The sequence below is a fragment of the Acipenser ruthenus genome, chromosome 3 (genome assembly GCF_902713425.1).
Source record: "Acipenser ruthenus chromosome 3, fAciRut3.2 maternal haplotype, whole genome shotgun sequence".
In the NCBI taxonomy this organism is placed as follows: domain Eukaryota; kingdom Metazoa; phylum Chordata; class Actinopteri; order Acipenseriformes; family Acipenseridae; genus Acipenser; species Acipenser ruthenus.
This window is the reverse complement of record NC_081191.1, coordinates 87946109-87972683: the sequence shown is the minus strand read 5'-3', so window position 1 is coordinate 87972683 and position 26575 is coordinate 87946109. Positions and strand designations below refer to the sequence as shown.

Below are 26575 nucleotides of genomic sequence, written 5' to 3'. Positions count from 1 at the left end.
ACTACTGTATGTGTATTTCCTTTCAAAAATGTTGTTCGTGGACATGTCATATACTGTGGCATAAGCAAATAAGTGTTTAATAAGTAGGCTCACTTTAACAATAATAAGTAGGCTCACTTTAACAATGTTATATTATTTCACAGTAAATTGCTCTGTGACTTTGAATCTTTTCAATAAATTGACTGGGTAAGTGGGTACAAACACTTTTCTTCATATAGAGAATACTGTTTTTGACGTTTTAATCAAGTCTACGTGGGATATCTAAACCTGTTTTAATATAGAAAACATCCTAAAGTGCAGTAACATTATTTATATGAACATCTGTACTATTAATTCAGATAGCTGTCTAGTTTAATGTAGTACCCTGTGCAAATCTCTGATCCTCACTTCTACAATAAAAGTCCTACAATAAAAGTCCTCACTCACCAGTCGTTGTATTTCAGGAAAGCTAAAATGTCATATCACAGCTTATACTTTTTACTTGTAGATTATTATGTGACACTCCATGTGAGAACTTGCTCTTAACGTTATCTGATTTGTTTTAATTATTATGTTTTACACCAGCTCTCATGAATCAAATATAAAGATATCATGAATATAATATAAATATATTATACAGCATTCATTGCATACCATACAGTAATCTGCCTTTCATCCGCTAATATTTGCGAATATATTGCAAGTACATGTACGAAGAAAACCTATAATATAAAGCAGCCAGCGATTAAATGTAATCTTTGTAAACTACACAGCCTAAAGTTAACCTATTAAATAATAATATAAAAAAACATGTTATTAATACTACAACGTGTTTTCGATTTTTACCACATATAATGTAGCTTTTAATAAAGATCCTGACAACATTTTTAAGAGTAAAACAATTTACTAGACACATTGGAAAGATCACAGTACAGAATTAAAGTTCAGAGACAGAAAATGGCGACAGCTTAACCTTTCCTTTAAGTTCTACGATTCGTGCATGCGTAGAAAGGCTCAAAAAGGCAAATGCTAACTTATTTCCCAGCTAACTTACTTCCTGTGACACCGGTTTCTTCCTATCCTATGCCTCATCCATGGAATCCTCCCATGGCACTGTTAGCTCCACTAGGAGAACAAGTTGGGCTGAGACTGACCACAGGATAACATCAGGTCAAAGGGTAGTTGTGGCAATCTCGGGTGGGTAAAGAAGGTGCTGGCCAACATCTGCCTGCATTCTCCGATCTCTAGCAGCCTCCAGTTGTCCAAGGCGAATCTTAGTTCTAATAACCTTTTCTTGTGGTTGCTCTTTTGGACAGAGGAATGTTGTTGATACTGGCAGTGAGCTGTTGATCTTATTCTCAGGGTAGCCGGTGATGAACACAAAGGACACGCAAGGTTCTCTCCTACCCACACATTCAGGCTCTGCGGTGATGGAAGGGGAGGACAAATGTGCTTCAGCCAAGTAAACATTTTAAATTAAGACTAGAAAACAAAGCATTTCATATGTGCTCAAGAAAGAGGTGGACCGAACCCTCCAATTTTTTTTTATTTGACAACAGCAGTGAAAGTGGCAAAATGAAAGTATGATCAGCGTGGCTGTTTTGTTAAGTTTTGTTAACAGACTGTTATGGAAAAATAATCTGTTCTGTGACACCGGGTCATGTAATCCTCCAGCTAGTGTGGATGAGTCATGAGGAAGATTATTTTATAATTTACAATTGACAAATCCCATCTGTGCAACATAGCTGGGAAATGGCATTGTAGTTGGTGTTATCTATAAAATAAAAAACCTGTAATATCCATAACCATGGGGACCTGATATTTGCTGAGGATTTCATGAGGCTCAGAGACAACCAAGGTGGACACCTTCATTATCCTCAAGTAATGGTACAAAAAATGGGCAACAAAAGCCCCACTCCCTCCCACCTACACCCGTGTAGTGTTTAACCCTTTAAGGACCAAGCATTTTTCAGTGGTAAGCTCCCCAGGACCAGGGTTTTTTTTGGCTGTATACTTTTTATTATACACAATAAAACGCTGCATGTTTCAAAGGGTGCTTCATAATTTAATAAGAAATGTAATACATTAATATAGTATATGCAGCGCATACAGCAAGGACACCCTGGCCGACCTAAGCCCTCCTCACCCTGGGCGGTGCTCGGCCAATTGTGCTCGGCCAATTGTGCGCTGCCCCCTGGGAACTCCCATCCACGGCGGGCAGTGGAATAGCCTGGACCCAAACCGGCGACTTCCAGACTATAGGGCACATCCTGCACTCCACGCGGAGTGCCTTTACTGGATGTGCCACTCAGGAGCCCCTCTTGTCTCCGCCTTTTAAAAATTAAAATGCCTGTCTCAATGACGTCACGCGAAAAAAAATCAGTGAAATTTAATCCTTCCTTTATCTAATGATATGTGTTTATAGCCTTGTGGCAATGCGCCCCGTCCCTGTGTGCATTTGTATGTTGCGTGCGTGTGTTAATGTTGGTGTATAGTCATTGATACACAGGATATAAACGGGTCTGTGTTTCACGTGTGATTTTAAAAAAGGTAGATTTGTATTTAGGCACGAGGAGAGCACAAATCACTTCACGTGCTGATTAAATGTAATATGTGAGCACGGGGTTGCACAGAATTAATTCACGTGCTGGGATTCAAGTGAATAATTAATTAGTAATTGAATCCCAGCACAACAGTATATATAGAGACACGTAGCATGCAGTCGTGGTTGGGTGTTCGGAAGAGGAGAACGGGTGAGAGAGCGAGGAGTAAAAGTAAAGTAAATAGAAAGATCGTAAATATAAGTGTTTGTTCTCACCGTGTTTGTTTGTCTGTCCGTGCACCGTTTGTTTAGTGTTAGTCCGTTTTGTATGTCTGTTTATTTTGGCGCAAGTGCCGTGTCCTGTTTTTGTGCTATTGTTAAACCTTTTTATTTGTTAATAAACGCTGAGTGCAGCCATTGCACTCAGCTCATCATCACCACCGTCTGTCTGTGTTTGAATTCCTTCCTGCTTCCGGTCTGACGCCACCCACTCTGGCCGTCTTTGTGACAAGCCTGTACTGCAAAGTATGGTGGCCTAGTAAGTCAAAGAAATGAAGTGCTTTTTTATCATGTTTACCTGATCACAAGCCCAGAATGACACTTCAGTATGATTGTGTTTACATGATCATGGCCCTTAAAGTGTTAAACACATTGAGTATGTATTGTAACAACTGAAAATAGAATTGAGTTTTAATTGAGGTGTCAGGAAGTGCTTGCAGAGCTGTTAACCTTTGAAACCTGTTGCTGTGGGGGAGTCTTTGATCCTGGAAAAGGGGTGCCTGATGAGCTTCTTTTTCTTTTTGGTTGAGTCTCTCGGGAACCTTCACTGAAATGGAAGATCAGAGAGGTGATGGGCTTTCTATGGCTTTGGATAGGAATGGGGATGCTGACAGGAGAATAATAGTGTTCCCAGCCCTGGCATTCAGGCTTAGAGTAATAGGGCTGATCTATCCAACAGGAAAATGAAGCTGCCAGTCATTGCAGACAGCCAAAGAAATGACATTCATGTGTGACAGCATCCTCGTCCCCCTCTAATTTTGGCATTCTAAATCTATAAATAAAAAAAGAGACAGGACTTTTGTGCTTTTACGGCTTAGGGAATCCCAGTTGACTTTGCGCCTGGGTTTTTGATGAAGATTGAATATCTATCCTGTAAAATAGCAGAGTACTGAAAGCAGTTGAAGAAAAGGTATTGTCCTTCGCAAAGAATAATGACTTTATACAATGGAAATTACTTTTGGATCTCTGCCATTGGTTGGTGTGAGGCTTTGTCAGGAGATATTTGTTCCAGGTAGTAGTTACTTTGGATCAATGCAGAATTCATCCAGGAACCTTGATGGGCAGGTTTTCTGAAGTTTAATTTAGGGAGACTATATGTATTCATTTTCAAGTGCAGGGGAGATTTAAATTGCCATCTAGGGTATATCAAATGAAGAAGCAATCCAAGTAAACAGGTTTCTTTATTAACACATTGACTCCCTTGTCAAGCAGGCATTTTAAAGTTGCTTGTCAGGCATAAGACATGGAGAGTATGTATATTAAACACCCAAGTATCTAAATTACAAGCAAATATATGAATTTATGAAAATGGTTTTAAGTTTATGGACTACATGGGATTACACAGCCATGTATATCATGGATTGTATTTCACAGGGATTGAGTTAAAACGCTTCACTTACCTGTCTGTAAGACACATGAACAAGAAAAAACAGATACAAAATTTCCAAGTGTGGATGGGACAGGACAATAAAGAATAAAGTGCAATTATTTTAAAGCCTCATATAACATGTAAGAGTTATGGTAGAATTTAAATGTCTAGTTAACATTAAGAGCTAACTGTATTCTTATTTTTTTTTCAGTTTATAATTTATAAGCCCAGGTCATTTTTTCTAATCACCATCTTTCCATTGGTTGTTGCAAGAATACATAAGCTGTATGTTCTGCATCACCAGAATGCATCTGATTGCACGTTTAGCCAAAGCGGGCCATCTTTCTTTTTGTAAAAACCAGTAAGTGGCAACATTCACACCATTGTCTGCTTCAGCAGCGGTAGAGCCATAGACCGAAAAATCATTGTATTCCTCTGCAACAAAATGATATTACGGCTGCAAGATCGCCATAATTAAGCAAACATGCAAACAGCCCAGTCGTATAAAACCAGTCCCACATCTTCCTGTTTCATTCATCCAGTGAGGCTCATAGTATCTTCTCAGCTGTTTCATCAGTGCTCAGGCTGTCAGCCTGTGACTTACTATCAGCCCAGGAGATGAAGTATGCCAAGGTATTGAATCCCTCATGGACTGATGGTTTGGAACTTTGTGAATTAGCAGGAAAATGCTGCAACAAAGTCAAATTACTCCTTTGGGGTTTCAATCTGTAATTATTCAGACAATTCATTGAGAGTACTTGAGGGAGTTGCAAGCTCTTCTTAAGTCTCTGTGAAATGTCCGTGCAAGTGCAGTCACTCACTGTGGTAAAGTACAGTTTGAAATCAATTGTGTTAGCACTAGTACTGGTGCAGAAGCTTCACTTCAGAGATTGGGAGCCAGTAAGTTTGCTTTGTAGCCCAACTTTCTTGCAGGAGCATGGTAGAATAAGTGCTTCCATGCCATAGGGTTACAAACATTCATGTCATTCATGTTGTTCAGTTTCGAGTTATTTCTTGGTTCTGTGTTTCATTAGCTCATTGGAAATTTTGTGTCACCAAATGCATAGCCACATGCCTCTGTATAACATTATAGTGCCTTTTGCTACCATCATCTATACTTTTCTTGCTCAAGGTACGTGAGCTTTGGAAAACTGAGTCAAAATAATTCATTTAAATGAATGACCAGGTAAAATGGTTTGAAGACCATAGACCCTATTCCACAAAATCTTATGGTCTCTTTTTAAGGAATTAATTGATAAGGATTTGTAAGCCTCTTTTGAGTTGTTATATCAAATGTAGACAAACTTTTTGGGGAAAGCCTTGCCAGTTTTTTAGAGCTGTGGGTATTTCTTTTTTAAATTTAAACATTTCTGAAATAACATTCAGTATGGAGAATCCGCAATGTGGATAACAGACGAATTAATGATGATAATGAATTTGGCCAAAGACCTTGTCCGTGGGTGTTGACATCTATTCGCAGTGTTGGCTGACCAGCAAAAACACGATGACATCATATAGTCTAGTGCCGCGGATAGGAAGTGGCTCGTAGGGCCACCTCCCCCCAAAGACAAAGCAAGCTAGTCTTGAAGCCCAGGTGTTAAATCTAAAAGAAAAAAACAACGCAGAATCAATATGGGTCAGAATAATGGACAAAAATTCAAAGGGCATAATAACAGGGGCATGCTACAGACTGCCAAATTCAGACACCGAGCAAAATAATCTGTTATACAAGGGCATTAGAAATGCATGCAGCAAAGGAGAAGCCATATTAATGGCGGATTTCAACCTCCCCCTGTATAAAATGGGAAAACCCAGTAGGGAGCACGACAGACAAAATTGAAATGGTAGAAATGACAAATGACTGCTTCCTAACACAATTTGTCAATGCACCGACTAGAGGGGAGGCATGCCTTGATTTAGTCTTTTCAAATAACAAAGACAGAATAACTACAACAGAGGTCAGAGAACCATTGGCAAACTCAGATCACAACATGGTCTCAAGTCCTTTTTAAAACCCAAAAAGTAACGACTAAAGCTAAGGTTTACAATTTTAAAAAGGCAAACTATGAAGGAATGAAACAGGCTAACAGAAGTAGAGTGGAGTAAAATAGAGAAAACATCTATAGCAAAAAGATGGCTGTTTTTCAGAAATGTAATACTAGAGGTGCAAAACAATTATGGCCAAAATGGTTTAGTAGATCAATTAAAAAATATATATTCAGAAAAGGCACTTTACAGAGTGTTTAAAAGGGATCAAGAACAAAGTACACAGAAAGAGTTCTTGGAACTACAAACTCAAATCAAAAAGGAAGTTAGAAAGGCCAAGAGAGAGAGATAGAAATCAATATTGCTAAGGTGGCTAAAACCAATTCCAAAAAGTTTTTTTCCAATATTATAACAGCAAGATAACATTCAAAGAGGAAGTTAAATGTCTAAGATCTGCAAATGGCAAAATCATAGACAAAGAGAAAAGAATAGCAAATATACTAAATGATTACTTTTCACAGGTTTTTATAAAGGAGGATATGGACAACATTCCCCAAATGTCAACCTGTTCCTATGCTGTCTTAAATAACTTTAGCATAACAGAGGCAGAAGTGTTAAAGGGACTAGGAGCTCTTAAAACAAACAAATCCCCTGGTCCGGATGAGATCCTCCCAATAGTAATCAAAGAAATTTAAAGGCTATTTACAAGCCGCTAACCAAGATCATGCAACAGTCTTTTGACACAAGGGTTGTACCGACAGACTGGAGAATTGCAAATATAATACTGATCCACAAAAAGGGAGGCAAAACCGAGCCAGGTAACTGCAGACCAATAAGCCTGACTTCTATTATATGTAAACTTATGGAAATGATCCAAAATGGAAAATTACCTATATGGTAACAGTATCCTGGGAGACAGTCAGCATGGTTTTAGGAAAAGGGAGATCGTGTCTAACTAACCTGCTTGATTTTTTTGAGGATGCAACATCAACAATGGATAATTACAAAGCATATGACATGGTTTATTTAGATTTCAAGAAAGTTTTTGACAAAGTCCTGCATAAAAGATTAATTCTCAAACTGAACGCAGTAGGGATTCAAGGAAATGCATGTGCATGGATTAGGGAGTGGTTAACATGTAGAAAACAGAAAGTACTGATTAGAGGAGAAACCTCAAAATGGAGCAAGGTTACCAGTGGAGTACCACAGGAATCAGTATTAGGTACTCTGCTATTTGTAATCTAAATTTATGATTTAGATTCTGCTATAGTAAGCAAATTTTAAATTTACAGATGACACAAAAATAGGAGGCGTGGCAAAAACACAGTTGCAACGACAAAGGTCATTCAAAATGATCTAGATAGCATTCAGAACTGGGCAGTCACATGGCAAATGACATTTAATAAAGAAAAGTGTAAGGTACTGCACGCAGGTAATACAAATGTGCATTATAAATACCATATGGGAGATACTGAAATTGAAGAAGGAATCTATGAAAAAGACCTAAGAGTTTATGTTGACTCAGAAATGTCTTCCTCTAGACAATGTAGGGAAGCTATAAAAAAAGGCCAACAAAATGCTCAGATATACAGTATAGTGAAAAGTGTTGAATTTAAATAAAGGTTAGTAATGTTAAAACTTTACAATGCATTAGTAAGACCTCATCTAGAGTATTGTGTTCAGTTCTGGTCACCTCGCTACAAAAAGGATATTGCTGCTCTAGAAAGAGTGCAAAGAAGAGCGACCAGAATTATCCCGGGTTTAAAAGGCATGTCATATGCAGACTTGAATCTATTCAATCTTGAACAAAGAAGACTACGCGGTGATCTGATTCAAACATTCAAAATCCTAAAAGGTATAGACAATGTTGACCCAGGGGACTTTTTTGACCTAAAAAAAGAAACAAGGACCAGGGGTCACAAATGGAGATTAGATAAAGGGGAATTTAGAACAGAAAATAGGAGGCACTTTTTTACACAGAGAATTGTGAGGGTATGGGACCAACTCCTCAGTAATGTTGTTGAAGCTGACACCCTGGGATCCTTCAAGAAGCTACTTGATGAGATTCTGGGATCAATAAGCTACTAACAACCAAACGAGCAAGATGGGCCGAATGGCCTCCTCTTGTTTGTAAACTTTCTTATGTTCTTATGTTCTAAACTGCAAGTTGTTGGCAGGGGAGGAGGAGGCCAAACAAAAAAGAAGCGACCTGAATGCAAGCCACACAGAGTTTTTATGGCTCTTGGATATGATGTGTTGATTAGTGGGCGGATTCTCCTTCCAGAAATACAACCGTTTTCCAGAAATTCAACTTGTATTTGATGGCTGTTTATTGATTCAAAACCATGGCTGCAGTAAGAGTCATGACACACTGAGTTGTACTGCAGCATTTTAGTGGTTTCAGGCCATTCATTTATTTATATGTTTTTTAAGAGGCACATGTGGAGATCTAGTTTTGTTCTCCCCATGGGTACTTCCTGAAAAAGTCTCACCTGCCAAAATATTGATTTGAACATTTACATTTTTAGTCCTCCTCTAGTCTTTGCTTACCTTTTTCCATGCTGACATTTAGCCCAGTTGTGCTGGCATTGAGCCTGTGAGAGACTGCAAGAATAGTTACTGAAGCAAGAACAAATACCTCATCCTAAAAATATATAAAATATGTACACCTGAAAGTTCAGAATATACATTACAGCTGAATTAACATCAAAGCCCCCTACTCTACCTGGGTCTGGTTTTGCTGCTTCAAGGCATAGGGGCTCAGTGGCTTCAACATGCTTCCATAATTGGCGGCCCATCTGCTCGTAGCAAGGTCTGAGGAACTAAGCAAAAGGAAGCATATCCATGGGGAGTTTTGCTAACCGTCTAGAAACATGCATCAAGACAAGTAGACTGCTGCCCCAGGACAATCCTTTTACAAACTGTGTTAATATAGCAATATGTGCACTACACAGGTGAATTGGGTAACCAACATTGCACACAATGATTTTAGTACCTTCTAACTTGTGTCGTTATTTGGTTTCCAGTTCTGTCTTTTTTCTGTTTTTCATGACATCCGTGGAACTTATTTAAGAAATCTAAAATGTCTGACCAAAAATAGCCACATGCCTCACTCTTGAAGACCAATACAACATGTCTATTTAAGCATGTAACACATATTCAAAATAGGCATAATGATAACATTTTACTGTATAACATTTTAACTATGAGAATGTCTGTAACACCCCGGAAGGTGTGATCTTTGAGATTCAAAACCATGGCTACAGTGAAGAAAACTGTACTTCTGTCTTGGGAGTCAATATGTTTATGTATGCATGTATAAGATTTCATTCAATTTTGTGCACACAGAACTTTCCATTCACATGAGCAACTTCATGAAATGGCCTTGGACACAGCAAGCATAGCTTTCTTCTTGAAATAGCTTTAATGCAGCCATTTATTACTGTCTACAGTACCTTGGTGAATTCTGAGAAGTATTATATAAAATCACACTATCAAGGGAGCCTATTCTATTGGTACAATGCCCTTTACAGTACATCACTCAAGACTCAAACTAAAAGTGCCATGTAAGCCAGGAAACAGAGGCAACATAAATATCTGCAAATACAGTAAGTATTGCATGTATAGCTATGGCCAAACGTTCTGCATCACTGTGACAGAGAAAGAATGAATCTTGGTTATAAATCTCCCTCCCGACCTGTGAAGGTGCTCTGTAAAGGGAACAGAGTGCCCCGGACTGGATGGTCTGACAATTTATTCCAGGGAAGTTGGCCATCTAGAAAGGGGGCGGAGCTACGGTACACCAAGTCATCGCCCCAGAAGGGAAGCGATGTGGCAACTGTGGATTGGAGGAGAAACGGTTGCACTTGCTAACCAAGAGGGTGTGACTGACGGTATAAAAGGGGGCGTGGCTAAGCAATCTGTTCCTTTTTATGGTTGTGAGCAAACCGCTAAAGGAGAACTAAAATTGTAACGTGAGTGTTTAGTGTTTGTTTTGTCGTGTCTAATTATACTTGTTTGTTTATTAGATGGCTAAAACGTACCGGGAGCTGTCGCTTAAGGCCAGCAGCAACCCGGACAACACCTCACAACTGTACACAAATGTATTTCACCACTTGCATGTTAGCACTCAATCTGGACTTGTGATCGTGTGTGTCTTTGTGTGTGTTTATACTGTGTTTATTATTTCGGGACTGTAACCCGTTGTTTGGAACAGTGCAATACACATTGCTGTGTATTGCTTGGGATTAATCTTTGCAGTCACCAGACCAGGATTACAAAAATAAACGTCTGTTTGGATCGTGAACTTTGTTGTCTGTCTTCTGTTTCGTAATCACATCACCTTTACACCTGCTCACTGCAAACCACTTGAACCACTTCATGTTAGATTTCAAAATGTCACCTTTTTCAATTTCAATATCTCGGATTTTTGTTGATGTTTCAGTTATTGCCAAATTCAAGTTAGAAGTAATAAAAGAAAAACAAAATAAATTCAATGACGAACTGAAAGTTAACAATGCTGTAAATATTTGCTGTAGCTCAGTACTTTCAAATCTTACATGTTTCATTCAAATCATAAATATTTTTTAACATTTCATAAGATGACACGCCTACACCACAGTGGCCAAAATATTGCTAGGCTACCAGTAATTTCATTAAGTTGATTTTACAGAACAATATTTAGAGTGGACTAGTGACCCTATGAGTCCCTAGTTGTTTAATAGTGTTAAGCAACTTGGGTAGCCAGCACACTGCTCAACACTACAATATATAATGTAGCTGCCCTGGGAGGGCAGCCCCCATGGAATTATGTGGCTAATTTGGGGGGTGAGATATACACGGCCAGCTAGGAGTGGTTTTTGGACTTGGAAAATTGTGGGGGGTCTTTGCAAAATGAATCTCCATGTTTGAGCAATTTCAATGCGTTGTGTTTGGGCTTGACACCGGGTTACACATGACGGGTGGTTTCTAGTACCGAACGCCACTGGTGTCTGGGCCTTGACGTTGGTAATTAAAGGATGGAGACAAGGATTTAAAGTGTGGATCCAAGCTGAGGGGAGACAGAATGGATGAGATTGAGAAGAAGATCTTGGCTCTGGTCTTGAGCTCTGTTATACGGCCTGTTTGGAAGATAGTGTAGGGATCTTGGCTTGAGCTCCCCCTCCTGATTTTACAGACTTTTTTTTTTTTTTTTTTTTTTTTGCTGGGTGTTGGGCCAATGCCCGCCCACCCCATTTGTGAAAATGTAGTTTCAAATGCTGGTAATACTGTGATATGTCAATGGTACTGCTAGACTTTTGTCAGGGTAAGGCTAATATTTTTCTAACTTTTTTGTAATGGTATATCTCTGATGAAGTAGTCTGCTGGTTCTCTACTGGCGCTCTCATCAGGGTGTATTTACCATGGTAGGGTCTTGTACCTGTATATAATATTATTTATATGATATTATTTTTATAAGTCAAAACAGTAGTCAAGTTGTATATCCAAGACTAATAAAATGCATTTTTTTTATTTGAGTTATGTGAGGCAGAATGATCTTTACAAAATTTGGGGATTTTATACAAGCCAAGGAAATAGTGCAAAATCCACTGAACCTACTGCATCTGTTGCATAGGTTTTTGGATATATCCCCACCTATAAAGCCTAGAACCTAATATCAGGGATATAGCTACTGTACCTTATAGGATAGAGACCTGTATTGGAAGCTACCAAACAGCCATATTGTAAGGTGCATGTGCTAAAGGGATACAGCGTATTGCATATTCCAATTATACATTAAAAGCACACAGCATTTGGACAGATCATAATTAGTGGCCAACCACATTAACTGTTAACCTATTGTAATTTTAAGAAGGATTTGTTCAGGTTTGCAGATAATGCAAAGACAATTCCAATAATGTATTTGTTCCTACATCATGGTAAAGAGCTAAAGCCATTACTTTGGGGCCAGTGTCATTAAAGAGGATGTCCGACCTTGTATAAATTACAATTGCATTGATTGTCAAACAGCTCCCACAAACTGAATTGCTCATTCTGAGTTCTGTATCCTGATAAAACTGACATTTGGAGAGCTGTCATTATTTCTCCCTCAGCAGAACAGAGTGTTGCAAAACAGGTTGGGCATTGAACTGTGTGCCAGTCACAGTAGATGCAGACGCACTGAGAAACTGTGAATTGATGCCACTCAAAATTGCTGTTTTGGAATCATAATACAAAATGTGTTATTTTGCTATTAATACACTTAGGGTTTTAGGCACTTTTTAAATGCGTCTAGATTTCAATTCAATTATTTTATTTAAAAAAACAAAACAAAAAAAAACAGGGTTTGGAGTAATACTTTAGGGATTAAAATTGATATTTTCTATTGGTTGATTAATCACACCTGTTTGCTGGTGATATGAAATTGTATTGAAAGACAATTAAAAGTACTCACTTTTAGTGACATAATCTGACATTGCCCATTTCAGTTTCCTTCAGCAAAATGTCATACCTAAAAAATCGTAAGCAAATACATGCAGTCTTTTTTTTTTCATTCTCTGATATTGTGAAATATTGGGTATGCATTCCAGTTGCTCTTTTGCCAAAATCATTAGAAATAACCTGACATTTTTCAAGATTTATTCTTCAAGATTTATATTTCACGCACTGTGTTTTGATACTGCACTCAGATAGACAATCGATCAGTTTTTTTGTATAAATATATTAATAGAAGACTTGTTGATTTTCTTCTCGACCTGATCCATTCTGTCTCCCTTCAGCTTGGATCCACACATTCCTGTGGTCGCCATCCTTTAATTACCAACATCAAGGCCCAGGCACCATTTGTTAATGCTATGTCCATCTGTGTAAGCTTCCTATAGCACTACATAAACTATAATTAACATCCATCACATTTTTCTGTGTAGTGGTATGTCATGGGAATAACACTTTACATGAAGTGTTCATACCTACAATGTATTACAATATAATAGCACAGTAAATACACACATGATTGTGTAGTTACAATGCAACAGCATGTTTAACTACAAAATGAAATATCTTGTCAGCTAACGTCTTTTGTAACTACACTGTATTTAAGATGTAATTGCTACATAACCACACATGCATCTAAATAGTGATTTTATTGAATATGTCTGTTTTTTTTTATTTTTTTTTTATTTGACCAGTTTCTGTGTTTTTTTGTTTTTTCTTTTTTTTTGGTTATTTTGTGGCCTCTACATGACAATAATGCAGTGATAGCTTAAACACTTGCAAGCAAGCTCATGTGGTTTCCTGAAATAAATCTGAAATCCTACACTGTATGTGTTCTGTAGATTGTGTTATTTTCAATTTCATGCAGGTATTTGTGGGAAATGATTTTTATATTTTATCATTCAGTGTCCTGCTGTACATTTTATAACATTTTTCTTTTCAAATTAATAAACTGTAAACATTCTCTGAAATTGCTCAAATCATCTACAAGGAAATAGCGTTAATGGAACGATTAGGGAAACTATTATTGCTTGGAATACCTACACATAGACAGTGCTAGTCACATTTAAAATAGGTAGGTCCCATTCAGTTTAGAATGTGAGCTGGATTTACTGTGGAACTCGCTTATGATACTAGTTAATTGAGTCTTTCTTTTTCTTCCAGATGGTACCCCGTATACATGGTGGGTAGGGAAAGGCAATGAGAAGCATTTTTACTGGGGAGGTTCTGGTCCAGGGATTCAGAAGTGTGCCTGTGGAATTGAGCGGAACTGCACTGATCCAAAATATTACTGCAACTGCGATGCAGACCAGAAACAGTGGTGAGTCAAGAGGGATGGTGATTGATTGACTGAGACATTGTTTTAAATTATTTTACAAGAAAAACATTCTGAAGAACACTGAAAAAAATGTCCCTAGCTAGCTTTTTAGTTTATTTATTTATTTTCTGTAGTATCTATCAAATTGCATCACAGTTGCATACCTATAGATCTCAAACTCAACTACACTCTGGGTACTGGAACGACAGTTTTAACCCGTGTGGCCTTACGCTGTCTGCAGGATCGATACAACTTCACAGTTCAATATTGCCTTACGATGTGTCTGCAATACCTTTTTGTAGGGTTGCAAATATAGCAGCCACATGCTGCATAAGAATGAGAGAGAGAGAGAGAGAGAGAGAGAGAGAGAGAGAGAGAGAGAGAGAGAGAGAGAGAGAGAGAGAGAGAGAGATATGTAATTTGGGTAGTGCAGATAGCCTGGTACCTGCCAGTTTGCAGGTAGTATGGGCTAAATTACTAAATGTAACCGCTCCAGTGCCTTTGAGCACATTCACAATGTAATTTTAATTAAAGTAATTACTGTACAGTAAGCAAATCTAGGTACCTAAAAATGATTTTAAATTTAATTTTTTTTTTTTTTTTTTTGAGAGGCAGGGCATATCACTTTTTCATTTTGCTAAAACATGTTCTAACAGAGATTTCCACAGTCGATACATAAAAAAACAACACGAGATAATAAAAAAAGAAAACTGTCATGTGCACAGTGAGATAGATGATATTCTAAGTTCTGATGCAGAATCAAGTGTATAATTCTAATGACATTGTCCACAAAATATAAAAAGCTAATTATCAAAGGAGATTCACTCCTCTCTTTGAAGTTGCACGCTGGCTCATGGAGGAATACTGAAGGTCGGTCATCAAGTGATATTACACCATATGGTGTCTTTGATGCTTCATTTGTGTGTGGGATTGTAAGGAACTATTTGAAGAATACAGTTAAACCATATAAAGAAAATATTTACTAATTCTGAATCACAGTGGAATGATTTTAACCTATACATGGAAATCACCATTTATGTATATAAGGTAACTACTCATATAAATATATATATATATATATATATATATATATATATATATATATATATATATATATATATATATATATATACACACACACACACATAAACACACAAAACCATATGGAGAGTGTGGTTTCAGTCCAGTATATTTTTAGGTAAAGTGTTAGAAGTATCGGTCATGTTTACTGCCGGTCATATTCACTGTATATTCATATTAATTGTACCTTCACAAGACATTAAACATTTCAATTTTATAATAAGTTCCAAAACAATATCCTACCTGGTTTCGCTTGTTGTTACATTATGGTAGAAGATTTTTTACTCAAAACAGACAGTTGTTGATGCACAAGAAGCAAGATTTTCTTTTTGTATAGTAGATAAAATAAGATTTGAAAACATGCACAAGATCTGTATAATAATAATAATAATAATAATAATAATAATAATAATAATAATAATAATAATAATAATAATAATAATAGTAGTATTTAAATCGGTGAAATCTAATGTACACCCCTACAGTAACACAGATGTGGGGATCTACAGGGTGAGACAACCTGATGCAAAGGTGGAGTTTGGGGCTAAAACTCAGTAGTAAATACTGCCAGACTCAACAACTGTATATAAGTGTTGGGCTTGTTTGCACCAAAAGTTATGGAGCTGCAGTATTTCCTGACTGCTGGAACTTAATCCCCCAACAATACCAGTACAATTTTAAACCTTCATGTAATATTGGATGCAGTTTAGGTTAATTAATTAGTTATGCTGATATACGCCAGAGTCATTTGCAAATACAATTTAATATTCTAATGAATTGAACTATGAAGGCAAGATAAGACATACTGGTATTTGTAATTAACAAAATCAAATATTACTTAACCTTCTACAAATATCTTTAACCTAAACCTCTTACGTTGCAGGAATGATTTCTGAAAATGCATTTCGTGTTTACAGGGGGAAAATAATGGGGACAAATGAAGTACATTCAGGATTTGTATGGAGCCAAATGCTTTAGGAATATTCACACCTCCCACACCTCCAGCAGCATCTACACATACATCTACAGTAATTCTAACTTTAAATCACTGCTTTTCCTCAGGCATTTATATTAATTCTAACCTTACGGATTACAGAATTGCTATTCACTCCCGCAGATCTGCGTTTTGTATATTCTCCAATTTTAATATGGGAATAAATAGTAAATGTTGGGGTGATTTTTCCAACATGGGAATAATATTGTTTAATTCAAGATGGTGTTTCTGGAGCAGTCTACATTCAAGAATGATCCTGTGCTTCACACTTGCTGTTGATAAAGCTTCCCTTTCTGAACTTCTTTTAGACCGTTTTAAATTGGTGCACTAACCATTTGGTTGTGTTTATCTAGGAGAAAGGACAGTGGACTTTTGACCTACAAGGACCACTTGCCAGTCAGCCAGTTGGTTGTTGGAGATGCCAATCGACCAGGTTCTGAGGCAAAGCTGGATGTTCGACCTTTACGTTGCCAAGGAGACCGTAAGTGCTAAATATTTTTCTTTTTTATTTGTCTTTTTAAATGTTTCGCACATTGATAAACATATTTCAGACTGGTGTTTGGAACTCTGGATTCCAGCCTCAACATATTAATCAAGGATGCAGTTTCATGCATGAACGTCTGCTGTATTCCAAATGATTGTAGTATGGTTGTGAAGAGGGTGGGGGGGGAGGTGTCCCTGCGGGGGTGTCCCTGCCTAACAGACATTGCCAGGAGGAGGCGGATTTTAAGGTTTATTTCTGTGTGGTAACTCAACCCTAATAAATATTCAATTTCATAAACTCTGTTATGTGCATGGACTGTTTTCCTCTAGCTAAAAAGAAACTTGAACAGGGTTCTTAGATTCAAGAGAAGTGTTTAAGAAAATACTTTAATTCAAGCCTCTAATATTTTGTCAGGAAGAGAAGGGTATTGAATTGGCTATTTTCCAACAAGGTGATTGACCACCCTATATTCAAAATGCCGAAATGACAGTTTTGGTTAGGAAGAGGGCATAAGGTGACAACCGAACACTGGTTCTGTCCTGTGCTCACAATCAGAACGGTCTTGTTTTCTTGTGTGCTGTGTGCAATCACAAATAATATATATCCGTAATGCTTAACTTTTTAAAACCCTGCGTTAAAGTAGCGCTTAATAGAAAGCAGGTCTCAAAGGGGAGGAAGGTTGTGCTCCTCTAACTGAAATTACCTTTGACTATGACTTAAGTAACTAATGAAAAAAAAAGGTTAAAAGGTAGAATTTTGAGGATAGCCTTTTGATGCCATGGAAACTACACTTACTTATTTCTATCTAAATCTATTGTGTTTGTGATGTAATTTACTACATAGTTATTCCTTTCTATTTAAACATTCATATATATATATATATGTATATATATATATATATATATATATATATATATATATATATATATATATATGCTCCTGCCCCACAGAAATAATTTTAAAGTTTCCTGATGATACTTTCAGACCCATTGTAGAATCTCCACCGACATATGTCAAAGACTCTAACCATTTTATTTTGTGCAAATACTGGATAATTTTGCCTTACAGTAAAAATCTAATTCTCTTCATAATGGATATCAAATGCCTCTACACAGTTATCCCCAACAGTGATGGTTTACAAGCAGTTAAGCACTTCCTTGATAAACGGACAGTACAAGAACCTACAACCAGTATTCATCTGAAACTTGTTGAACTTGTCCTTTCTTTGAATTTTTTTTCCTTTAATGGAGCTTTTTAAAACAAGAGGTGTCAGTCATTTTATAAGATGGATTGAAAATAAAGTTTTTCAAGAGTACATGGGCAGCAGTGTGGAGTAGTGGTTAGGGCTCTGGACTTTTGACCGGAGGGTTGTGGGTTTAATCCCAGGTGGGGACACTGCTGCTGTACCCTTGAGCAAGGTACTTTACCTAGATTGCTCCAGTAAAAACCCAACTGTATAAATGGATAATTGTAAGTAAAAACAATGTAATTGTATGTAAAAAACAATTGTAAGTCGCCCTGGATAAGGACGTCTGTTAATAAATAAATAATAATAATAGTTTATAATGATATATATATATATATATATATATATATATATATATATATATATATATATATATATATATATCCACATTCTATAGTTTTAGAAATATTCAAAAAACTAGTGGTGAAGGAAAACAGTAAAACCGCTGTAATACTAACATGAACATTAGCCGCCATTTAGAACAATAGTTTAGTATGTTCAGCAATAGCGTGGTCTATTTAATGATGATGAGGTCATTATTTAAAATGCCAGCTTTCATAAAACAGCCTGATGCGAGATGCTTCACACCTAAATATTGACCATTGGTGCTGGTACAGTAGCACACTGGTTCTAGCGTTGTAGGAACAATTCAATAATTGATAATTTAATGTTTATCTGGGTAGATTAGTTCTCTTACTAACAATATTAAATTAGTATGTTACAAAGATCAAGGCTTTACTATGAACACACATTCACGCGCAGACACAAGGAATGTTTAATCAATAGTATTATTTTATTAAGTACACAAATAATAAACAGAAATAAAAAAAGTCAGAAAGTAACCCTCTTAGTCTCTAAGCACAAAACACAATTCAAAACTCTCACTTGACTAGCAGGCAATTAAAATATGACACCGCCTGTCTCCTCATACACCAGCAGCACTCGAGCCAGCTGTGACGTAGTAGCTTGCTCACACACACACGCCCACATACAATCACAGCCTCAGACTGAAACAATGCAGACAATCCTAGAATATATCACATTAAGCTTATTAATGGTATATATAGATTAAGTATATGGCAAGTTTACTTTTAAAGAAATTCTTCATACAACAATATGAGGTAGATTACTAGTTACTTCATCAAGTTTCACTAAAAGTTATTTCACACGCAAGGTGTGCAAACGAAATAATTAACAGTTCAAGTCTATGTGAATGTGTTACAATTAATTAATCTAGTTCCATGAAAGGAAAATGCAACTGGAATTATACTCAGTTCCTTGAAGCTTAGACTTTTGGTCCGCTGTTTTGGAAACTCAATCTGTTGAAGTGTCCAGTACAAAAAGCTCTCCTATCACAACGAAATCTTCAATCCCACATTGGATCAAATTTGGCAACAAAGCTTTCAATTCTCGATAGAATCAACAAACAGCTGCAACAAAGCCTTCAGTCCTCGGTATAGGATCCACAACAGCGCCCGTCCGCTCTGTCCTCTTCGCTGAATCTTTAGCTACGGCGGTAGCAGGGCACAGTTTCTTTTGGATAACAGTCTCTGTAAGTTTTATGGCAGTCCTCCAGCTGGGCCTCAGTCTTGTTGGTTGTGGTCGTTGACTTGCTTGCAGCTTGCTTCCTCATCTTGGATCTGTTTTCAGGGAGAGTCCCGTCTTGATTCCATTTTTAGGCAGAGTCCTGGAGTTGCAGCTTTGCTTAGCAGAGTGACAGCACCTTGTTTAGTATTCGATGTGGAGCGCAGAATGTTTAGTTTGCTTGGATATTTATAGTCTTTTTCACTCTGCTAAATAGCCACTTTCATGAGATCATTTGTTATATCTTGCCTTTTTTTTAAAAAAAACTCACAGTCCTTTGATGTTTTAATGTCCTTTTCCACTGGGATATCGCTAGTTTATGTCTTCCTTGCGTCAAAACGATTGTTGTTGCACGTGTGAATTATCTGTACATAATCCAACTGTCCGCTCAGCCTAATCCAGTTCAGGCGCCAGTCCTCTAATCAGTAGGTCACATAGTTCAGTATGTCTGCAAGCCAGAGGCCCCCTTCTCAAGACACCGCAGTTTGCCCTGTTTCTCAAGACACAGAGTTTCATTAATGAATCCAGTTACATTTCTAATACACGTTCATATATTCAGGGAATATGTCCCACAATGTGGTACCATTCCTTAGATTTTCCACTTTCCATTATTAAGTTGTGTTGTGTTGTAAATTACCCATTATTTAGGTTAAAGATCCAGGCTAAGGACCATGCAATGGTATTATAGGGGGTCTACCCCTTGGTTCGTTTTAGTCTGGTTAGTAATCTTGAAAAGTTCAGTTTATATCAAACCGATGCTTTGTTAGATTGTAGCAGATTCACAATGTCAGATAAGAGTTGCATATGCACTTCAGGTTACCTTCTCTGCTTATTTCTTGTCAATATGGTGACAGCATTCAGAACTGGGCAGACACAGTTACATTTAATATAGAAAAGTGTAAGGTACTGCACGTAGGCAATAAAAATGTGCATTACAAATATCATATGGGAGATACTGAAATTGAAGAAGGAATCTATGAAAAAGATCTAGGAGTTTATGTTGACTCAGAAATGTCTTCATCTAAACAGTGTAAGTAAGCTATAAAAAGGTCAACAAAATGCTCAGATATACAGTGAAAAGTGTTGAATTTAAATCAAGGGAAGTAATGTTAAAACTTTACAATGCATTAGTAAGACCTCATCTAGAATAATGTGTTCAGTTCTGGTCACCTCGCTACAAAAAGGATATTGCTGCTCTAGAAACAGTGCAAAGAAGAGCAACCAGAATTATTCTGGTTTTAAAAGGCATGTCTTATCAGACAGGCTAAAAGAACTTAATCTGTTCAGTCTTGAACAAAGAAGACTATGCGGCGATCTGATTCAAGCATTAAAAATTCTAAAAGGTATTGACAATGTCAACCCAAGGGACTTTTTCAACCTGAAAAAAGAAACAAGGACTAGGGGACACAATGGAGATTAGAGAAAGGGGAATTCAGAACAGAAAATAGGAGGCACTTTTTTAACAGAGAATTGTGTGAGTCTGGAACCAACTCCCCAGTGATGTTGTTGAAGCTGACACCCTGGAATCCTTCAAGAAGCTACTTGATGAGATTCTGGGATCAATAAGATACTAACAACCAAACGAGCAAGACGGGCCGAATGGCCTCCTCTCGTTTGTAAACTTTCTTATGTTCTTATGACTAGAACAATCCAAATGCTGTACTTTGTTCCCCTTGTCTCGCACTTTCTAGATCTTAATAGCTCTTAATAGCTGCTTTTAAGGTCCTATTTGACGAAAGCACAAAGTCTGTCCCTTTTTTTCTTAAAAAGAATAAAACATTTTGAAACTATTTTGAAACTACCAAGAAAGAAAATAACAATCAAGTTAACTGCTCCTGCATGTTTTCACAAGTCAGAATGTTTGTCTAAGTATATTAGTGTTACTACTGTTTCTATGATTAAAAAAGAAGACAACTGCTGATTTATTTTAGTCAGGCTGTTGCTAACAAGCTTGAGGCTTGACAGTAAGGCTTTGCCAGAGAGAAGTGACAGAGATTAGAAATGGGGCTGTAGGAAGAAAAATGAGACAACAAAGCTTTGCAACATTTTAACTACGTCCTTCAGACTGCTTGAAAAGGATCCATTATTTACTGATGTCTAAACTCAGATTGGACTGCGCTTACCTCTGCAGACCAACTGTAGGGAGCTCTGTCATCTGATAGAACATCAGTTAGAGCTTTGTCTAACTTTAATCACATCAACATGCAAATCTGGAGAGATAAGCCTCAAGATACTGTAGTGTATTTCAAAGCAGTTCCCTGTCACACTTCATGATGAATTAGTGTTCAGATTAGGTTTTAACATGAATACTTTAAGTGTTCGCTATATACAGAGTGGTGCTTTCTCATTATAATGTGGTACTGTAGTTGGAACCCTTACTAAAGAGACTGGGCTATATTTAGATATACTAAAAGAAAGGTAGTACATGTGCTGCCAAACGTTTTGATTAGAAGCCTTTATCAATTGTCTTAAAAAGTTGGAATGGTTTGAGATCCATTGTTATTATTTGTTTATTTAGCAGACGCCTTTATCCAAGGCGACTTACAGAGACTAGGGTGTGTGAACTATGCATCAGCTGTAGAGTCACTTACAATTACGTCTCACCCGAAAGACGGAGCACAAGGAGGTTAAGTGACTTGCTCAGGGTCACACAATGAGTCAGTGGCTGAGGTGGGATTTGAACCGGGGACCTTCTGGTTACAAGCCCTTTTCTTTAACCACTGGACCACACAGCCTCCCATTGTGCATACTATTTTGGAATGTGCACTCCACCCCTGATTGATAAAATGTGAATGGTCTCGATCATATTAAGAGGAGTGAATGTTTGCTAATATGTATTATTTTCAGTTGCCTGCAGCTTGTGTTATAATGAAGGAGCAATGTGTGCACTGCTTACAAATAGAAATATACATTTGCATTACGATAATGCAAAATGCAAAGAATGTACCTAGAATATACAAAATAACATTGGTCAGAATATATTATTGTCACACAATAATTTATGTCTCTCGTTGGTTTTGGACTGGTAATGCACGAGTGGTGCTGCTCTAAACCAACGAGACATATATTATTGTGTGATAATATATTCTGACCCATACATTATTCTATTTATAATACACTATAATCAGTGTACTACAGGGAAGACCTCCATGTGGTATGCAGACTTGCTCATTCTGAATAACATGCATGGGGTGACCTTTCTTTGTTGCCAGGCAAGAAAGTGAAAACTGCCAGTTGATCAGCTGTTTGAACATACCAGGGATAATTAATCCAGGCTCTCTCCTTGACTCATTAGCCCCTGTTTAGTGTCATTTTGTCCCAAAGGATCTTAGCAAGCTTTTAGGTCACTTCTGCAGAGCCCCACAGGCTGGCCCATATAACCTCAAAAAAATGCAAATGCCTTATACTAAATAAAATCTAAATGTGTAGATATACAAGAATTTTGCTTTCAGGGGTAAAAGTGCTTCCATTGAAATAATGGTTTACACTTTTTTGCAATTCCTTTCATCAAATAACATCGCTGAAAATTTGACAAAAATGTTATTTTCCTTCCAAAGGTCCCTGAGTGTTAGATGAAGAAAACAGCCCAATATGTGGGTTTTTTTTATTTTATTTTTAAATTTTATTTTGTTTCACTGTCTTTTTATCCAGTCAAGATGCAAAAGTTCATCAGGGAAGCAGACAGTCAGGAAGCCGTCTGTCAGACTCTGACCTTCCAGTTTGTATCCTGTCGCTGTTATACATCACATTGTTAATGGAGTGTTTGGGGCTGGAGGGGCATCTGTGAGTTGACAGTGCTTTGACAGGGTATGGCAGCAAAGGCAACAAGAGGCAAGGGTACTTTGTCACTTCCTGAGTGGCAGCATACAGAAAGCGCACAGGCGTCATTTCTCATCGGGGGTCGGGAGTTTATATAATTTTGGTTTCTCTTGGTATTGGTGCCTCGTCACTACTTGAGCCACAATGTTACCCATGCTTGACTGGCATTTTCCACAGTACTTTCTGGGTTAGTGGGCACATAAAGGAAATGAATACCCCTATGGTGCACCAGTCCTGTCCATTACTATTAGATAATAAAAATGTGGTTAAAATGTAATGTTACAACATGTATATCCACATAAAGGAGAGTGAAAGAACAATATAGAAATAAGCATATTTTTAAAATATCAATCCATGCCTAACCATGACCAGCTTCACAATGGTAGTGATCCTGTGGGGTGTGGGAGGACTTTGTACAGGTATTGATAGGACAACATGGGAAGCTTGTGGAATGAGTGTTTCACATGCCTGTATTGTACAATGCAATTACTGTATATAATACACAGAATGCAAGATCAAACACCTTCCGTTACTTTTGAATTTAAGCTGCTTATAATTACATTTTTACCCTTTGACCATCAATACGGATTAAACTGATTCAATTTAGTATGTGCAGCTCCCAGTTATTTAAGAATCAGTTTGTTTTATCTGAGTAATATTGTTGAGGAGAGCATTTTATCACAGACTCAGTCTTTACAATTTCATATGCATTGCCACGTATAACTAATTAGCGAACATCTACAGGCAGCCCTAATCTTTTTGTGTGTAAATAATTGCACTTCATTATTTATGCATTATAACAGTAAGGGTGTCTGTGTGACATGATTAATATAAACAAGTGTTGTTTATATTTAATTAAATAACAATAACAAATATAAAACAACCATTAACAATGTTAATTACAGTTTTACACAAAAGGGTCATTCTGTACTACACTTGCTTTACATTGTGAGTTCACATAGATATTTCTTTATCTTTCTTTCTTATTTTTTCATTGTAATTTAATCTGACATTTTGTTCAGGCTTTTAGTGAAACAAACCTGCCACCAGAATACCAATGTTTCATTAGCCTGACAAGAATGATGGTGGATGACTGGAGAGATATTAACTGCTATTTCACGGCTTTACAGAGCTTGTGTTGATCCTGAGTTGATTATTACATGAGTTTAATTAAATGCAGATTACATCCAAAAATGAAACGTCCCAGAATCACCACAAAATCATTATAAATCAAAAGGTGAACTAACGATTGGTAAAGGCTAGGACTGCAGACTCAAGTGTTCAGTTCAATTTTATTTTTAAATATCAGAACAGAAGTTGTACAGTTTCTGACATAAAAATAGTGTTTATGCAAGGTTTTCAATGAAATATATAAATTAAGGTTTTAGATCAGTCTGAAGAAATGTTTAAGTTATGAAAATGAATAGTGCCACAATATTAAACCCACAAAGACTTGTGAACATAACTGGTAACATTAAATGTGCCATGCTTTCAAATTACCTACTCCTCCCCAACCACCACCACCACCTCACTCCCAGTCTCGTCCAGAGGGGGGCAGTATACAATGCTCCTCTGCCTAATCATTTTTGTTCACCGGGATGAACACGTCACGTAGATTTATTATTTTATTGTTTGTTTTTTAGCAGGTTGTCACACGGATGCTCCAAGGGATATTTTTACTCTGCTCATCTGCCCATTGTTGGGTTCAGTGTTTTTGGAAATCTATGAGATTTTGTATTATAATAAAGGTGGCTATTTAACACAAGGTTGTCCTGACTGAAATACTGCCTGATGTTCTCTAATGTTTTGATTTGAATTAAAACAGATGAAGTAGTATCCCACCCGAGAACGGTATTAAAGGTACAAAGGTTGAATAGGTATATTAGGGTTGAGAAGACCCAGGGCATTGTGGTCTAGAAATGGAAAAAGTAAAATCACCTTCCTCCAGTACTGGGCTACTTTGAGCTTTGAAATCTAACACAGGTTTGGCTATGCAGCCATAAAAGGAATTATAAAAAAATAGCATATGTTAGAAATGTTTTCTATGAGCAGAACCTCAAAAAGTACAAAACTGTCTCAGTGTGCTACAGTCTCCCCTAAAACTACTGAGCTGCAAAACAAGTAGAAAATAAACTGCATAAGGAATCATGGAAATGCATTGACAGATAAACAGTTTCTGTTTTTGTTTTTTTTTATTTCATACTGCAGATGGCAAAGTACCGCACGCATTCTATTATCTCCATTCATCTTCATCTCTGTGTTTTGTTTCTGCCTTCTCAGCGGGTCCCTGGCTCAGAGACTATGCTTGTGCTGCAGATATCATCTTTCTACCCAGAAAATGATAATGAACTGTTGCACAAACCTGGGTTCAGCATCTGCAGCGTTCCCTGTCAAGATAACATATGGTTTTCAATTAGGGGTTCTATTCAGAGGAACATATGGCCAGCCCTACATTTGCATGTAATTATTTAATTAATCTAAGAAAAATGTAAACCAAAAAAGAACATGACCTTGTATAGGCTCAAGCAAGGGTTTGTTGTTTTAGTATACATTAAAGATTATAGGTAGTGTTTTAATGTGATTATTACAATCTATTTAGTGAGTTATGTTACTGATTTTCTTTATTGTAGTTGTTCTTTAATTTTTAGATTCCAGGTGTGTTTGCCTTGAAGACATGAACGTCATGTAAATCTACCCTTCATTCTCTTTGTGAAGCATAACACATTCAGTGGTAACCATTGCCATGGTGAATTGAAGGGAATGTGTTTAGTGTAGTGAGTCAGACAACACATTCTGGAAAGCAAGCAGAAAACATGAAAATATTAGGGAATGGCACCCGAAAACTTTTGTATATTACTGAAAAGTAAAGGCAATTTTGAAAAGTCACCAATATACCACCTGTGTACATCTTACTCTTTAAGAACAACTAGAAAATGTTCAGGCTACTCATAACATCTAAACTTGTTTTGTCTTTTTTTGCGCATATAAAAAATAATTATACCACTGAGCTCACTAATGATATTAAGTAGCAAAATAGGTGCCTCTAGACAGACAATAGTTTTTAATTTAAAGGCAATGGCAGCATGATACCAGCTACAACGGTAGAAGTTAATGATACCACAGTGGTAACTTTACTATCATTACAGTATGAACCAACAATACACAATGGTAAAGTGCCAGTGTGCTACTGTACATATCTGTTCCACACACATTGAGCTGTCTGCTACCAGTTGTGCCAAGAGTTTTTCAGTGTAATACACTAGTATTAGAATAACCTTTTACTTTTTCTATAAGGGTGCCTCTTTAAAAATCAAGCCTGATAAGTTAATCACCTGTCTCTTTACAAGCAATTACTGCAGCTTAACCATTGATTAAAATGTTCAGTCCAATTTCTGTTTTTAATTTAGCTGAGCAAATTGTTCTT

At 37.1% G+C, this 26575-nt stretch overlaps 1 protein-coding gene across 1 annotated transcript in view; it reads left to right on the top strand.

Moving 5' to 3' along the window:
• The window catches only part of LOC117394379 (contactin-associated protein-like 2), a 545795-nt gene that overhangs the window by 439625 nt on the left and 79595 nt on the right, over positions 1 to 26575 (top strand). Inside the window, exons 14-15 of the mRNA XM_033992589.3 lie at positions 13791 to 13947; positions 16372 to 16499. Coding sequence (XP_033848480.1) covers positions 13791 to 13947; positions 16372 to 16499 — 285 coding nt within the window. The remainder of the gene's footprint in view (positions 1 to 13790; positions 13948 to 16371; positions 16500 to 26575) is intronic.